Raw genomic sequence first — 16,700 nt, forward strand, 5'->3', positions numbered from 1 at the left:
TGAACATTCTATCAGCGATTTGAGCATTCGCTGTGTCATTGTTGAGTCGCTAAACAGGCGCGACCGAAGACCAGAAATTGGACCGGGAGCCAGCTGTCAGCCTCATCGGATTCGCTGTTGGGGCCAATCCGCAGATCTCAGGTGGGGCTGGTTTGGCCGGCCAGGCTAACTTATTGAAAGCCGAGCACAGGCCACTGGGGTGCCTGGCTCTAATTCACCATTTTCCATTCTTTCTCCTCCGACCACCACTGCGATTTTCCGCTACACCACCATCATCACTAACCGCACTGGGGTCTCCAACCCTCTACAACCCCACCCCCTGATACCCATCATAACAGACCTCAAGCGCGTATCGGCGACTTCTGCTGCCTGGAGGCCATTGTTAATGTCCTGTAAGTTCTGCAGTTACTTGTCCCTTGCACACACAGCGACGTCGTAAGCCTACCGTGACTTGCCCATCGAAATCCCATCGAACCCAGCACATGTCCATCAAGATGCCGCTTCCGCTACCCTCCTGGTACCTTCCAGCAGTCGAAATTTGATGGGATTCGCGCTACTCGATGGCCCAGATGCCGTTCGCGCTGCGGAGTCCGCGTCCCGAGTCGCTGGAGGCCGCAATCGCTGTCCGCCATCGCTCGCGCGTCGCTTTCATCACTTCTACGACCGGGATGCGACAAGTATCATTGAAACGTGATTCTGCGTGCTTTCCTATCGTTGCTTGCTAATCCCCGGTCGCATGTGCTGTCTCTTTCTGATGCCCATGCTTGCGATCCCGCCCGTGCGAGAGATCAGTTGCTGACATCGCCGTCTTGCAGCAGGCAGCTCGCCGTCTGAAGATCGTCATGTCAACATCCCCGGAACCGGGTCCAATGAATGGACACGCCTCACCCGATCGAGATAACTTCAATTCTGCGAACGACAACCGGAGTGAAAGCGACTTGTCAGAGGCCCAGCCTGCCGCGGCTGGTGTCCCGTCGCCAGACTCCGCTGATGCTGTCGGCTCGCGGGATGAGGGGCCTGAGTTAGGTCAGGGAGAGTCTTCTGACTCGAGCGACAATGACGCGCCGGATGACGGGGACTTTGATGCTGCAGGCAGTCCCGGCTCTGTGCAGAGCAATGTCGATGGAGACCACACCGCGTCAGCGTCAGCCCGGCCTGCCCCCAAGCGCAAAGCTGCTCAGGCCATAGAGGATGAGTTTATGCGGGACAACCCTGAGCTATACGGTTTGAGGCGAAGCGTACGATTATCTCTCACAACTCGATGCACCTGTCCGCTAACAGTCAAGGAAATAGTCCCGTCCTACCCAGCGTCGGAAAATTGTGAGTCATTGCTGCTTGGCCTCTGGCACCTGTAGTCCGCATACTGATCACCGTTGTGCAGGTTGAGTCGGAAGATGAAGAGGCATCTGAGTCTGATGCCACTCCTGCTCCTCGAAAGGTTGTCAAACGCCGTCGGGTGGAGCGCTCGCTGCCGAGTATGTAAAACCTCACTTGACTACTGTGTCGATGGTCCATGACTGACCTTTTTGTCAATCGGCAGCCTCCAAGCGAGGGACTCCCGCTCGCCAGACGTCCGCTGACGATTCCGATTCCGATACATACGGCGGCGCGAAAGCCCGCAGCTTCCAGAAAAAGGCCCGACGACAGCAAGAGTTACAGCCGGCACTGGCCTTAGCTGAAAAGCGATGGTCCAGCCGTCGTGCCGCTCAGGTCTCAGTCGGTGCTTATCAGGAAAGCGAAGGGGAAGAGGAAGCCGAGGATGAAGTGACTCCGAACTACTGGGCCGCCGATGCCGAAGACAACTCGCCTTACATCGAGAAAATCCTCCGTCACCGCCCCAAAGAGGGCGTAGAACTCACGCCCGACGCCACCCGGCACGACTTTGAATACTACATCAAGTGGCAGGGGAAATCCCATCTTCACAATACCTGGGAGACCACCGAGACTGTCGCCGGATACCGCGGGTTCCGACGCCTCGAGAATTACTACAAAAGGGTCGTTGAGTACGAGCTTGATCTGCAGTTTGGGGGTGATGAGATCACCCCTGAGCAGCGGGAGCAATGGCTGCTGGATAGGGAACGTGAGGAAGAGGCCCTGGAGGACTTCACAAAAGTCGAGCGTGTCGTCGCTGTCCGGGAAGGTGACGATGGCCCCGAATACTTTGTCAAGTGGAAAGGGCTTCAGTATGACGAGTGCACCTGGGAAGCCGCCTCCGTGGTCAGCAGCCATGCCCAGGACAAGATCGACCAGTTCATTGACCGGTCGTCGCGCTCCTGGCAATCGGATAAGAAACAGAGCAACCCCGATACGCGGTCGAGGATGGTACTAATGGATAAGCAACCGCCCTACATCCAAGGCGGCGAGCTGCGCGAGTTTCAGATGAAGGGACTCAACTTCCTTGCGCTCAATTGGACACGCAGTAATAACGTCATCCTAGCTGATGAGATGGGTCTTGGTAAGACGGTACAGACAGTTTCGTTCCTCAGCTGGCTCCGTAACGATCGGGGCCAAGAAGGACCGTTCCTCGTTGTTGCACCGCTCAGTGTCATCCCTGCCTGGTGCGATACCTTTAATCACTGGGCTCCGGACCTCAACTATGTTGTATATCTCGGCCCTGAACCGGCACGAGCCAACATCCGAGAGTACGAGCTTTTTGTCGATGGCAATCCCAAGAAGACCAAGTTTAATGTCCTCGTCACGTCATACGACTATATCCTCGCCGACGCGGACCATCTCAAGGGCATCAAGTGGCAGGTTCTCGCAGTTGACGAAGCCCACCGTTTGAAGAACCGCGAGTCGCAACTGTATGCGAAGCTAAACAATTTTGGCGTCCCTTGCAAGGTTCTCATTACCGGCACACCTATCCAAAATAACCTTGCTGAACTCTCTGCCCTTCTGGATTTCCTAAACCCTGGGAAAGTCCGGATTGATGAGGAACTCGAGTTGCTCTCGACAGCAGATAACAAAGACGTCATTGATGAAGAGCAAGACGAGGCGAAGAGGCTCAAGACTCAACAAAAGCTTCGAGAACTACATAGCGCTATCGCTCCCTTCATCCTGCGTCGAACCAAGGAGACGGTCGAGTCGGACCTCCCTCCCAAGACCGAGAAAATCATCCGTGTTGAGTTGTCCGATGTCCAACTTGAATACTACAAGAATATCCTCACACGCAACTACGCTGCCCTCAGCGACGCTAGCAATGGCCATAAACAGTCATTACTCAATATCATGATGGAGCTGAAGAAGGTCAGCAACCATCCGTACATGTTTCAAGGCGCCGAAGAGCGAGTGCTTGGCGGTAGCACCCGCCGGGAAGACCAAATCAAGGGCCTCATCACGAGCAGTGGTAAGATGATGCTCCTCGACCAGCTTCTTGCCAAGTTGAAAAAGGACGGCCATCGTGTCCTTATCTTCAGCCAGATGGTTAAAATGCTTGACATCTTGGGTGATTACCTCCGTGTCCGCGGCTATCAATTTCAGCGGCTTGACGGCACAATCCCGGCCGGGCCCCGCCGCATGGCAATCAACCACTTCAACGCCGAAGACAGCGATGACTTTTGCTTCTTGCTGTCAACCAGGGCCGGTGGTCTCGGCATCAACCTCATGACCGCTGACACGGTTATCATCTACGACTCGGATTGGAACCCGCAAGCGGACCTGCAAGCCATGGCGCGAGCTCACCGAATCGGCCAAAAGAAGCCGGTCAATGTCTACCGGCTGGTCGCAAAGCAGACCATCGAGGAAGAAGTGGTCAAGCGCGCCCGCAACAAGCTCTTCCTCGAGTATCTCACCATCCAAGCTGGCGTCACGGACGAAGGCAAAGCCCTCCGTGAACAGTTCAAGGAGCGTGGCCTCAAAATTGACGAGGCCAAGACCGCCGAGGATATCTCAATGATCTTGAAGATGCGCTCTCAGAATCTGTTTGAGCAGTCGGGCAACCAGGAGAAACTGGAGCAACTCGACATCGACGCGATTCTCGAGAATGCCGAGGTCACAAAGACGGATGTCAATGACAAGATTAATCTGAGTAGTGGCGGTATTGATTGGGATAACTGGATGCAAGTCACTGATGTCAAAGTCGATGATCTGGCCCTCGATTGGGACCAGATTATCCCCGCTGACCAGCTCGCTGCCATCAAGGCTGAAGAAGAAAAGAAGAAGCACGAGGCTTATTTGGCCAAAGCCATGGAAGAGAATGCCCCTCGCAAGGCTGCATTGAAGGGTGCCAAGAAGAATGCGGAAACCGACCGAGCCGAGCGCCTCGCTAAGAAAAGGCAACGAGAGAAACAGGAACAGGAAGAAATGGAGGAGCAACGAGCATTGCTTTCGGATCCTCGACGGCCTCTTAATGAGAAGGAGACACGAAACCTCATCCGTGCCTTCTTCCGCTATGGTTCTCTGGAAGATCGCGAGGAAGAAGTGGTTCAGGACGCTCGTCTGAGCGATCGAGACCGCGACTTTCTAAAGTCGATCATCGACGATCTGATCGCGGTGAGCCGGCAAGCGGTTGAAGCCAACAACGAAAGACTCCGCGAAGAAGAGGAGAGGGCGGGCAAACCGCTTGCAAAAAAGGACAAGAAAGCCGTACTGGTAGATTTTGGCGAGGTTCGAAAAGTCAACGCTGAGACCGTCGTCGAGCGACCGCCTCAACTAAAGCTCCTACGCAAAGTGCTCCGAGAGCACGGAGATCTCTTGTCGTTCAGGCTGCCAGACGCTACCAAAGCCGCACAGTATTCTTGCGAATGGGGGGCGAGAGAGGATGGCATGCTGCTGGTTGGCATCGACAAGTATGGCTTTGGCGCCTGGGCACAGATCAGGGATGACCCCGAGCTCCAGATGCATGACAAGTTCTTTTTGGAAGAACACCGTGTTGACAAGAAAGAAGAGCGCCGGAGGGCTGACGATAAGGCCATCCAATCTCCCGGCGCCGTGCATCTCGTGCGGCGGTCTGAGTACCTTCTCTCGGTCCTTTTGGCCAAGTATTCGAATGATGAGAACGCCAAAAAGGCCGTGGAGAATCATCATCGTAGCAAGAAGCTCTTGACAAACGGCGCACGCCGTGGCGAGCCAAATTCTGTTTCAGCCTCACCAGCGCCGCCGGTGTCCAAGAAACCTAGTCAACACCGCGACCGTGACCACCACAGGTCGTACAGCAATGCGAATGATCGTGGCACACCAAGACCTGACAAGCGCAAATATAACGACGACTACGATGACCGCAACTCCAAGCACCGGCGCGTAGAGTCTGATGGGAAACACGACAAGAAGTCCAAGGACAAGGACAAACCCAAGATGGACCCAGAGACCATGGAGCGATACAAGCGGGAAAGACAAAAGGCGGTCGAGCGCTTCCACGAACTCGCAAAGCTGCGCGACGATGAGATTGATAGCTCGGACAACGCGCAGCTTGTCTGGTCTATCCTCCGGCCTCTGAAGCCGAACATGGAGCGCATCATGTATTCGAAGGAGCGAGTCCCTGCCGCGAAGGAACGCGCCAAGATCCTGGGCGAGGAGATTCGTGCCTTTGGAAACTACTTGAAAGGCCTGCGAGCGCAGAACGCAGCCGACCTTGAGAGCCTGGAACCACAGTTTTGGTAAGTAAAACTGGCCCTGGGGACGGTCCCCCATTTTCTCGTCACGGGAAAAAATGTATTAACGTATGTGAAAGGGAGTTCCTGTCTTCCATCTGGCCCATTGGCGACGTTAAGGTGTCGGGAAAGCGGCTGCAGCGAATGTTTGGGGACCTGTTGGAGAAGGACAGGGCCAAGCGGGAAGAGGAAAGGGCCAACGAGCTTAGGCGGCTGAGAAATCCTGACCTCGAAGACGGCGAGATTGCGAGCGACCGAGAGGACCGCCGCGCCCCGCTACGGGACCCGTACCGCGATGACCGCCGCGAGGAGCGGAGGGAGGAGAGGCGCGAGGAACCCAAGCGGCGCAACTATTATGAAGACGGTGACCGCCTCAATTTCTACCGCCACCGCAGGCCTGGCGGGGGGAGCGGCGGCGGCGGAGGAGGCGCTGGTGGTGGTAGCGGCCTTACTGATAGGGGTGTTCCCCTCCGCCATTCATCGTGGCAGAGCCGTAGCCCCCCGGCAAGACACAGTCCCTACTAGGTTCATAGTAGAGCAGCGCGGGTTGTTCGAGATCAAAGATACTACTGGCCTATGATAACGTCTTAGTCTCTGGGCTGGGTTCTGTGGTTGCGGGATGGTTGCCTAAGAGGGAGGAGGTCGGTTGTGTATCATGGAGACCTCTCGAGACCTGCTCAAAACTTCTTTCCCGTTCTGTTCTTTTTTGCATTGGGCCCGGCGCAAATATGGGAAAAGAAAAGAAGAACTATGAATGTGCTCGTTCATGGCGGCTTGGAATGAGAAGGGAGATGATGTCAAGGTTACCAACCTTAAGAAAGAGACAGGACGCGAGGGCTCTTGAAGAAGACAAGGGGTTGTTGGGTCTAGTTCCGGTTCTGGGCAGGCATCATTGGCGATGGCGATGGCGATGATTTTTTCCTGCGTTACCTTCCGGCTTTGTATGTTTTTAGCTGCTTTATATACCGTGTCAGGCTGGTGTTGCGTTATGATCTTATCTAGACAGCATCGTGGAGATGAGCCTACTCGTCGGCCAAGTCGGTGGGAAATCGTGGTTGGGGACTTGGGAGACATGAGTGTCTTGTGTCATGATTATGGAGACGGCTAAAGCAAGTCAATGGACTCTGTATTCCAGTTGATTGGGAGTGTATCACTACTATCATTCAAGCGTGATTTCACCGCCTTGTCTGTCCTTCCAGGTGTTCTTGGAGTGCTTCTATCTTGCTAGGATGCTCGAACCTCATAGTCTCAACTCATCTCCGACCAAGACTGCTTCGGGCAACTTACTGTATGCGGTTCTAAGACAGGAGCGGCTAATGGAAATAGCTAATCCAAAGTACACCTCGAATCAAGTCTATTGATAAACATGCCAAAGAGCTGAAGCAGGCTAATACTATTCAGCGGAACAACCCTTTTTCCCTTTGCCCTCCAGGTTTTCTTGCCCAACCCGGCAGTTCACCCCCATATGATGCATGCCTCGCGACGCCAACGAATTAATACCCATCCCCAACTACAACCAAGCAATGCCGCGGGTATTATTGTATTGTACATCTCGCCAACTCCAACCAGAGAGTCACACCACCCATCCCCCCTCCCGCTGTAGGGCACCTGCCCAGCAGCCACCTCTACCCTCGGCGCATAGCCAGGGGAAATCAAACCCCTTTGTCAATCACAGAAAAGAAAAGAGGTAAAACCGCTCCCGAAGCGCGCAAACTTCGTTGGCCATAATGGATATGTATGTACATGATATATGGCCAGCCAAAAAACACGCCTCGGTCATTAACCCAGTTATCAACGGATCACTGGAGAACAAAGATCCTAACTGGATCAGTCCCCACGTCCAAGACCATCTACCACATCCCCCACCCACCCACCCACTTAATCAGTCAATCAGGTGCCCCATACTCCTAGGCTTGGAAGTAGGCGAGATGGTCCCCGCCGGCGCGGCCAAGTCGCATGCCGAAGCCGTGGTCGGGGTCTGCGGAGGACTCGACCCACCCTTCCAAAAGTCGTCCATGCCGCTTCCGTTGCTGCCGCTCGGCGGCGGGGGAGGGAGAACGGTCAGCGGGGCAGGCTTGTGGGCTCTGTTTTGCGGGCGTAGCGAAGGGAGGCCGAAGAAGTTGTCGCTGGGAAGGTGGTCGGGAGGTGAGGACAGGTCCGACGAGGAGTTGGAATCCTTTCGTTTGTGCGGCGTCTTTGCGTCCTTGCCACCAGTAGCGGCAACTGCGGTCGTCTTGGTGGTTTTGAAGGTCTGGTCGAGCCGGTTCTTGGGCTTGACGCCGGCAGGCTCCTTCTTTTTGGACGGCTGGCGCGGTTTTCGTTTTGCTGGAGCAGCAGGTTTCTTCTGTGCTGAAGGAGATAACGGCGAATTCTGCATCTTGGTGCTGCTGCCAAATGCGAGTGTGCTCTGCTTGGTTCTCTCCTTGGCCACGGATCTGACCACTGGGGGAAGGGGGCTCCGGATTCTGGGGCTCGCGCTCGGCGTCGGCATGCCTCTTTGCTCGGCTAATGCGGATTTCCGATTTGCGGGCGTCAGCGGCTCTTGGGATGAGACTGTGCCTTCCTCGTCTGTGCGAAGCTTCCGCTTGCGCTCAAGGAGCACGTCAATTCTATCGCGATGCAAGCTAGCTTCCAGCCGCTTCTCCTTTTGCTCATCACCAGTGACCATGTACGAGTCCCGGTCGCCTATGTCTTGCTGGTCCCAGCGTGGTAGGTTCACCAGCTCGGCGATGTCGTCGCATTTTCCGCGGATGACGAGATCCCAGCAGTCTTTGAACTCTACGCCCTGGGGCTCAGGGTCGATATTGATCCAGGCGGTAATGCCATCCCTTCTACTCCTGGTTAACTGGCACATCTCCTTGACAATTCTCCGCACCCCGGGGATCTTCAAGCTCGTGCCCACTACAATGACGGCGTCAGGCACTCTTCGCAGATCGGCCTTGGAAACGTTGCCGATGGCTTCCTCATCGGGGTTGTACTCATTATAAAGCACAATTCTCGGGCGCAGCCTGCCAATTCCATGGCTCCGTTTCCCGGCAAAGGCGGTCCGCACCTGGTCTTGCTCCTTGCACTTCTCGCACAGCGGAGGTTCTGGGCCCTCGAACAAGGAGGCATTGAACGGCTCCAGATGGCCGCATTTCGTACATACCATTTTCTCGAGGCCGCCGTGAAGCTGGATGGTTGCGGGCCAAGGTCCCTTGCTATTCAGCGGGACGGTGGTTGATAGAGGCGGCATTTGCGTGTCCAGAGTGTCGATATTCTGGCTGTACAGACGCAAGAGCCGTCCTTCGGCAGAAATAGACGCCAGCATGTGGTGAAATGGGGTCGGCTTGGCCTTGGCCGTCATGTGGGCGAGTTCGCGGACCATGGTGTGGAAGGACTCGGTTGACGAATCGTGCTTGTACACGGAGGCATCAAACAGATGCTTGCCAGAGGCCTTGAGCTTGTGCTGCTCACGAAGAGTGGCAAACAGGCCGGTCGATGAGCGGAAATCAGGGACTGGAAGCGCGTTAGTAAGCCATATTCTTGGGTAGAGAATACCTCAATGAAGAGGTTTACATACTCCCAGCAGACACTGATATGCCGGCGCCGGCAATCACGACGATCTTCTTCTTCTTTCTCAGGGCTGACAAGAGTCTCTGGAGGTGTTGCTCGCCCTCGTCGCTGTAGCTCTCCAGATCGACATAGGCAGTTGTGCGAGGTTTCGGAGGCGCGGCGATGCGTCTACGCTTGGGCGGCGGGGGGCCGTCTGTCCTCACGCATATCTCGTCGGGCGAATCCGACATGTCGGAAGGCTTGATGGGCGACGCGCTGCCAGACATAGTAGCGCTTGAGCTGGGTGAAGGGTATCGCTTCGAGGCGTCCAGCGCCGGTGAGGGTGGAGAGGGTGACTGAGAGAGGACGGAGAGCGGAGAGGAAGGAGGAGACGAGGGGGGAGAGGATGGTGGAGGCCGAAGAGACGCCATCTTTGGGTTCTTTTTAGATCCGGTGCAAGCGCATTGACCGACCGAGAAGGCAATTGCGCGATGGGAAGCGTCGTGGTCGAAACGAAGGGAGTGGTAATTCGAAAAAGAGTTTGTTGTCGAAAAGGGAGCGCGTAAGGTTGCGGTGTTATAATGTCATGGTTGAGAATCAAGACGTCGACTTATTTTTGGCGGCTTTATTCCTGATGAGTCTCTCTCCCTCTTGATCTCTAAACTCTCTTATCCTTGTAGTCTGCTGGAAGGAATATTTTAGTCGCGTAACCCACGCGTCGCGTGTGCAAGAATGGGACCAAAAAGGAGGCTGGTTGAAGGTCAGGGAGTGTGTGCGAATTGTTATTCTGGCGGCTGGGCATTGTTGCTGGCGAGTGGACGGTTCCACCGTCGGGACACGGGTAGCTGGCCCCTTGCGAATTGGCAATTGGTGCGCTCGGTTGCAAGGCTTTGGCTGCTGTAATAGGGCCTCCAATTGCGGCAAAGGCGGACCAACTCCTAACTTCCAGGTTGGTTGGAAGCTACTAATCTGACGTTAGGTCTTCCCTCAGTTGAATGGAAGTAACTGGCCGACGAGGACGGATATGTACAGCTGTTCTCTTATGCACAGGATTATTCATACATCTACGAAGCACAGTATTTCGCTTTGAATGACAAGTATTTCCTATATCCACAGCAGCTCCGTTCGCTTGGTCGTGTCCGTTTAACGGGATGCCGGTCGGGCAGAGTTGAGTCCGGAACTTCGCTGGCGATCCCCCATACACTGTCAAAGCGGCGGTTTCGGCAAAATTCGGCAAACAAAGTACTGTAGAGTAGAGACTTACCAACCTGGTGTGAAAGAGTACACAACACACAACCAGGCTGGCGTTAACAAAACCTAAGCTGTTAGACGAAGTTTACATCTTTAGTCATCAATTCGATGTTAACGCGTTGCGCGGAGACGTTGACCTTCCTTCAGTCAAACCTTCCAAGTCCGCCAGTCAGATCGCTAGCTTTGTCCAAGGCGGGGCCAGGGCCCACCAAATCTTGGCACGTGCCGCCTTGTGTCCCGTCTTCATCTACGTTAAGGTTAGGTTGTTTCCAGACTTTCCACAGCCTTATTACTTATACCTCACTCTACTCCGTACAGTTTACATACTTGCATCTTCAAAGCTCGGCCACTGTTGTACTGGCTCAAGTACAACCGCCACAAGACGATGTATACATTTTGTTAACGAACTGCCACATTGCTCACCGTGGTTTTGGATGCATCATTACAAATTGCATCGTTAAGCTGATTATTTTATTCCGTTCACAGTTCTACGGTCACAGTTTAAAGTTGCACCTGTTGAGCTTCCCTCAGAATCAAGGAGCTGAGGTACAAACATCTACTTGACTCTCTCGCCGAGCACTGCATAATCGGGCATACCCGTCTCTGGGGCCCGTCCGCGGGCGACTCGATCAGCTCGCTGTCGAGTGCGGATCCCGTTCCCAGAATGGCCGCCCAGGACATGACCCTCCTCCTGGAGGGAGACGCAATGAATGTCGATGCAGGAATCCAAGGCATTCAGGGCATCCAGGGAATCCAGGGAATCCAGGGAATTCAGGGCATAGAAAACGCCATGGCATTGGACGAGGTTGACCTGTTCGGTGACCCCGTCATGGGCAATGCCCTTGCCGGTTTGCCGGCTCGCCCGCCATTGAGCAAGCAGCTGCAGCAACGTCTCGATGAGCTGCGTTCCCGCGGCTGCTGCCAGGGCATCGCTTGGTCTCGTCAGGGCACCATTGCTGCCATCTCCAAGGACGGCATGTCCATCGACCTGCGGTTTATCCGCTGCAACCCTCAAAACGGCGACTGGGACATGAGCGAGCCGAGCCCCTGGTCTAACGTCTCGCAAGGGCCCTCTTCCAGCCCCGCCTCCACTTCTTCTTCCAGCCTTACCCTGACCTCGGCCGGTGCCCCCTTTGTCCACCTCGCCTGGGCACCAACAAGCACCCTCGACCTCGCCGTCCTTGACGCTCTCGGTCGCCTCACCATCCTTACCTTCTCCATCACTCTTAACCGCGGCTACCTCGCTCGCCGCTGGGACAGCGACCCCGTCGATGATCTCCATGCCGTAGTCGGCTGCTATTGGCTGCCCTTGGGCGTCCATCCGAGCAGGCAGGCAAGTGCCATCCCCTACCCCCGCCCCTTTCTAACGCCGTGATCCGCTTTCTCACCCTCCTGCCAGGTCTACGCAGCCTATGGCCCTGCAGTCTGGGCGCAAAATGAGTATAGATATGAACACAAGGTTTACCCAGCCTTTGGCCCTTGGCATCCCAACGTGGGCAAGAGCGCTCTGTTGTGTGTCACGACCAACGGTGTACTTAAACTCTTCTTTTCGCAAAACAACAACCGCATTGAAGAAACCGCTCTCGAACTTGAGAGCGTTACGTGTTCCGACGATCTGATCACCCACGCATCGTTGTGCTCCGACATGAGTGAGTAGCAATCAACCAGCTGGATGCGCGTCCCGTCGTCGTACGAGGTAGCTCACCATAGCAGACACGCTCCTGATTGCCCTCGCGACTTCCTCGAAACAGCTAAGGATTGTGCGCGTCCAGATTCAGTGGGGTCTGCCCCAAGTCGATAGGCAGGTGCTCCCCGGCAGCATGCCCCTGAGGCCCTCTCTACGCGAAAGCCATGTTGCCGTTACCAGCTGGCTCCGCCGTGGCCCTGGCGAGTCGGCAGCCGACACGGCGTCGGCCCAGCTCTCGCACATTGAGGTCCTCCCCTCCGCCATGGAATCACCGGGCCAGATAGCCCCTGCTGTGGTTTTGACGGCGCGGTCATATATCCCAAACGAAACCTCTCCATACCACCAGGACTGTCAAACCATCATTGATCGCTGGGAGTTGACACACGAGCAGTCGCAATCGGTTCATCCGGCCTTCGAACAGCTAGGTTCCAAGAACGGCGGCGGACCGGTTCCTCCTGTGCGTGTCCGGCCTTGGCTACATAGGAGCTTGACTAACTGTGTTCCCAGAACGTGACCCGTCTACGCTACCTAGGCCAGCTAACCATACCCAAGATCGTCGTAACCATCCACACTATGCAGCTTGGCAGAGTCATCTGCTTTGCCTTTAGCGACGGTACTGTTCAGTATAGGGACCGGTTCACCATGAATGAGGTGTACAACGAGCCTAGCCCCAGCAGCATCATGAGCCCTCTTCAGGCGGGTTTCCGCTTTGTCAATGATACCCCGTGTATGCATCCGTTCCTGGCAACCGGAGCCACAACAGCATTCTTCTCTGATCATGCTGACTCGTGGGCATCCCGCAGGTCTTCAAGTTGCTTTTTCACCTACCCATTGCTCCTTTGTCCAGATATCCGAGGATTGGACAATAAAATGGAACCGGTTACACTACCCAGTTGACGAGCCGAACATGGCTCTACAAGGCAGTGGGTGCTGGCCTCTCCTTACAATGTTGCCTCCCATAACTAACCCACGTTTCAGCTCAACAGAGCGCCGTGCTGGCCGCGCTGAGCCTCGCCATAGCCGGGGCGGGTACCAGCACTAGCTACGATGATATTCTGGCCATTGCCAGGCCATTAACACAAAAGAAGCCAGGTGCGTGCTGATCTGCCTCGTTCGCGACTCTCCGGCCTCTAATCAATCTGAGCCAGATTTCACATATGCATGGATCCGAGAAATCGTCAACATGCTGAAGATCCCGGTAGATTACTCCGAGGACGCGCATCACGAGCAGCTCGTCAGAAACACGTTGCTGCAGCTTTGCCTCAGCATCATGAACCACCTGGGCTTTCACGGAGACTTTCAGCCCCGCTCATTCTGCGGCAAGTTTTCCATGCTGGCCCTGAGCGTGAGGAACATGGTCATCCTCGTCACCATTGCTAGCAACGCGCCCCCCAATCTCAAGGAAAAACTGAATCCTCTGGACGAGCCCGAGGTGGTGGAGGCGCTGGCTGGATGCGCAAAATGGGTCGTCGTTCTGCTCTCCTGGCTGGCAGATTGCCTCTTCCAGCTGCTCGACGACCCCGAGGTCATGGCCATGCTGGCGGACCCCAAGCGCTTCGCGGAACTGGCTGGTTACCTCCGGGCCCGGAACGACGTCTCGCTGCACTTGCTGCTCTGCTCCTCAACGCGCGGCTTTCTGTCTGCCGCCTGCCGCCGAATCACCCACCTTGGGACGGTGAGCAGGAAGGCGAGAATGTTCTACGAGGCTCAAAAACAACAAATGCTGCAGCAGCAGCAGCAGCAGCAGCAGCAACAACAACAGCAGCAGCAGCAGCAGCAGCAGCAACAGCAACAGCAAAACACGGACTCTTCGGCCACACTCTCCTCGGCCACCAACCCAGGGCTGCACCAAGCCTACCTGAAGCTGCAGTACGCCGTCTCGTCAGCCCTGGTCAGCGTCGAGGCATTTGAGCAGCTCCTGAGCGGGCTAGGCAAGGACATCCAGACGGCGTACCGCACCAATCTGTCTGGTGTGCTGCCAAAGCCGGGCCAGGGCGGCGGCGTCGCGGATCAGCAGCAGCAACAGCAGCGCAACGAGGAGATTATGCGCAACGCCCAGACACACTGCGAGCTCGACATGCTCCTGGCCGCCAACCCGCCGCCGACGCTCCGCGAGGTGCTCCTCCATTTCTTTACCAACACCGTGCCCGCCTTCCGCGCCCAGACCGACCCGGGCAAGCTGTACTTTGCCGACTTTAGCCTGCTTGACGTTGACGACGACCCGGCCGCCCTAGCCGCCAGAAAGGCCTCCGGGAGGTACCTGGACGTGTTTAAGCGGGTTGAACTGCTGACGACGACCGCCACCACCAGCGGGCCTGGGACCGGAACCGGGCAGCCGCTAAACGGCGGCGGCGGCGCGAGGGGCGGCCGTGCCGAGGGGGTGATCGCTAGGAAACCCACTATCGCTAACGGAGGAGGGCTGTCGGCTGCGGCCAGAAGCGATGGCGCTGCCACCGTGACAGCGGCCGGCGAAGAAGGAGGAGGTGGAGGAGGAGGCGGCGGCGGCCCTCAGTGGCGGCGCTGCGTGCGCTGCGCGTCCGTCATGGAGGACGTGTGGGGTCAGAGGCCCGGCTTCACTTTCGTGCTGGCCCAGCAGAGGAAGTGCTCGTGCGGCGGGAATTGGGGGTTGCTGCCTAGGGGATCTTGAATATCAGGGGAATACAGAACCAGGTATCTTGCATGGTTAAGTTTTGGTATAGCTAAGGTGGGCAATTGGTTTTGCACAGCTACGCCATCATTACAACAAGTTGAATATATCATGACTCGTAACAATACCTAGATATTCATACTACATTTATCTACCTACATTAAACACCCCTCATCTCCACTTCATCTCTCACCTTCCCACATGAAGCCCTGGTCCATGCCCGGTATCAAGGGCCTCAGGGCCATCCCATAATCCCCGCCGTTCGGGGTCCGCAGCAGGGTATGTATGTGGAACTTGGCCGGCTCCTTGTTCGTCAAAAAGACGCCTGAGTGATGGTCAAACTCGACGATGACAACGGGACTTTGCAGGCGGTAGTAAAAGGCATCCTCATCACCAAAACCGCCGATCCAGCAAAAGTACGTCTCGTGGAACCACTCCTCGATCTGGCGGAGCCTTATCCCGCGCGCCCGTGCGGGGAGGTACAGCAGGTACTGCTCTAATATGGCGCGCACCAGGCCCCTCTGCGCGTCGTCCATCTCCGACACCAGCACCCCCTCATAGGGCACGACACGGTTGTCGCGGTAGGCGCCGCACAGGTGGCGCTGGTCGTCGTGGTTCCACCGCCCGCGGGGCATGGCCGGGTCGCGGAGGAGCTTGTAGACCTGCGCCCGGGCCTGCTTGTTGGCGGGTAGCGACCGCATCAGCCTCAGGCCGAGCTTTTCCTCTTCCTCAAGGATGCGCGTGCCGGCATGCGGGCCCGAGTCGATCAGGTTCGGCTCGGCGCCCGTGAACCAGGGCGAGATGACCACCTGGGTCCTGTACAGGAACACGCTGAGGCACAGGTGATGGCCGTAGAAGGAAAACCCCCAGGGTGCCGTGGCCGAGGGTGCACCGAAGAGGACAAGGTTGTACGAGAACTCGTTGCACACGCGCGGCGCGCGCACCAGCTCGCCCAGGAACCCGTTGATGCGCATCGCGCCCACGGCCTTGGCGTACCCCTCGGGCGATAAAGTCGCGGCGAGCAGGCCCATGGCGGCGTCGCGCGTCTCGGTCGGCAGCTCGTCCAGCCGCACGCCCTTGTCGGAGAGCAGAAATTCCGGGTTGGACCAGGAGCGCCACTCGGGCGAGTCGATGTGGTACTGCACCAGCGAGCGCTGGTGCGGGGAGAGTTTCCCCAGGAGGGCATCGGCCGCCGCGGCGATCTGCTCGATGGGCATTCCCTCGTCCTGGAGGGTGAAGAGGTCCGGTCGGACGCGGCCTGCGGGCGAATTTGTAAGTAGGTAGGTAGATGGGATAGGGGAAGCAGGTAGGTAAGGTAGGTATACATACCGTCGTTGGTGATGCCCCTGAAGGGCTCCTGGAACAGCTTTCGCCAGTGCAGGTACAAGCCGTGCAGCCACGGCGGGTTGCCACTTTCCTTGAAGGCCTTTGCGTACTCGTGCGCATCCTGCTTCTGCATCTCGGTGAAGCGAGGAGTGCTCAGATCAGGCAGGTGCTGCCGGTATGCGCCCCCGCTGTGTTGTTGCTCTCCTGCGCCTGCCATGGTGGTGATATCTGCTCTTTCCGCACACACACACACACAGTCTTCGCTTCTGTATCACACACAGGGAAGCTCTTCGGGACTTGGAACGCCGGAGGAGAGGGCGAGGTGAGGCAAGGAGAGTGAAATCCGGAAGGAGCGTTGGGAGATACACTGTTAAGAAATCATGGCTGCAAATAAAGCATCGGGACGCGTAGCTCCCCACTTGAGGAACTGATCTGTTCCTGTTCCGAGGACGCGGAACGCTGGTCCGGCCGAGGACGGACGAGACAGGATGCAGGCCCGGAGCTCTCCTTGGGCAAGGTAAAACGATGACCCGTGGAACCTGAACGATGGATGTGGGGTGTCCGATCTGACGCCTACCCCGCCTCGCACATGAAGCACACCGGTGGCCTGATCAAGGGGCTCGCGGCCGTTTATTTAGTCTCCGTCTCAACCAGACCCCTGATATTC

The 16,700-nt window shown here is 56.5% G+C and overlaps 4 protein-coding genes across 4 annotated transcripts; 2 read left to right on the forward strand and 2 right to left on the reverse strand.

Annotated features, from left to right (window-relative positions):
- Positions 1 to 842: 842 nt before the first annotated feature.
- On the forward strand, positions 843 to 6,113 carry N656DRAFT_713718 (CDH1-like protein; the record flags this gene model as incomplete). Its single annotated transcript, XM_064811915.1, has 5 exons — positions 843 to 1,238; positions 1,294 to 1,320; positions 1,382 to 1,475; positions 1,541 to 5,594; positions 5,669 to 6,113. 5 exons carry the CDS (start codon positions 843 to 845, stop codon positions 6,111 to 6,113), a joined length of 5,016 nt encoding a protein of 1,671 aa, XP_064668091.1.
- Positions 6,114 to 7,470: 1,357 nt separating this feature from the next.
- On the reverse strand, positions 7,471 to 9,373 carry N656DRAFT_713636 (DHS-like NAD/FAD-binding domain-containing protein; the record flags this gene model as incomplete). Its single annotated transcript, XM_064811906.1, has 2 exons — positions 7,471 to 9,086; positions 9,151 to 9,373. 2 exons carry the CDS (start codon positions 9,371 to 9,373, stop codon positions 7,471 to 7,473), a joined length of 1,839 nt encoding a protein of 612 aa, XP_064668092.1.
- Positions 9,374 to 10,681: 1,308 nt separating this feature from the next.
- Positions 10,682 to 14,868, forward strand: N656DRAFT_838401 (uncharacterized protein). Its single transcript, XM_064818855.1, has 7 exons — positions 10,682 to 11,706; positions 11,773 to 12,022; positions 12,087 to 12,517; positions 12,568 to 12,787; positions 12,864 to 12,983; positions 13,039 to 13,152; positions 13,209 to 14,868. The coding sequence occupies exons 1-7, from the start codon at positions 11,038 to 11,040 to the stop codon at positions 14,705 to 14,707; spliced, it is 3,303 nt and encodes a 1,100-aa protein (XP_064668093.1). The 5' UTR covers positions 10,682 to 11,037; the 3' UTR covers positions 14,708 to 14,868.
- Positions 14,819 to 16,590, reverse strand: N656DRAFT_846921 (uncharacterized protein). The gene is made up of 2 exons (XM_064819247.1): positions 16,037 to 16,590; positions 14,819 to 15,965 (listed from the first exon to the last, which is right to left on the reverse strand). Exons 1-2 carry the CDS (start codon positions 16,248 to 16,250, stop codon positions 14,890 to 14,892), a joined length of 1,290 nt encoding a protein of 429 aa, XP_064668094.1. The 5' UTR covers positions 16,251 to 16,590; the 3' UTR covers positions 14,819 to 14,889.
- Positions 16,591 to 16,700: the final 110 nt, after the last annotated feature.

Source organism: Canariomyces notabilis (genome assembly GCF_033297395.1).
Source record: "Canariomyces notabilis strain CBS 508.74 unplaced genomic scaffold N656scaffold_19, whole genome shotgun sequence".
Classification (NCBI taxonomy): domain Eukaryota; kingdom Fungi; phylum Ascomycota; class Sordariomycetes; order Sordariales; family Chaetomiaceae; genus Canariomyces; species Canariomyces notabilis.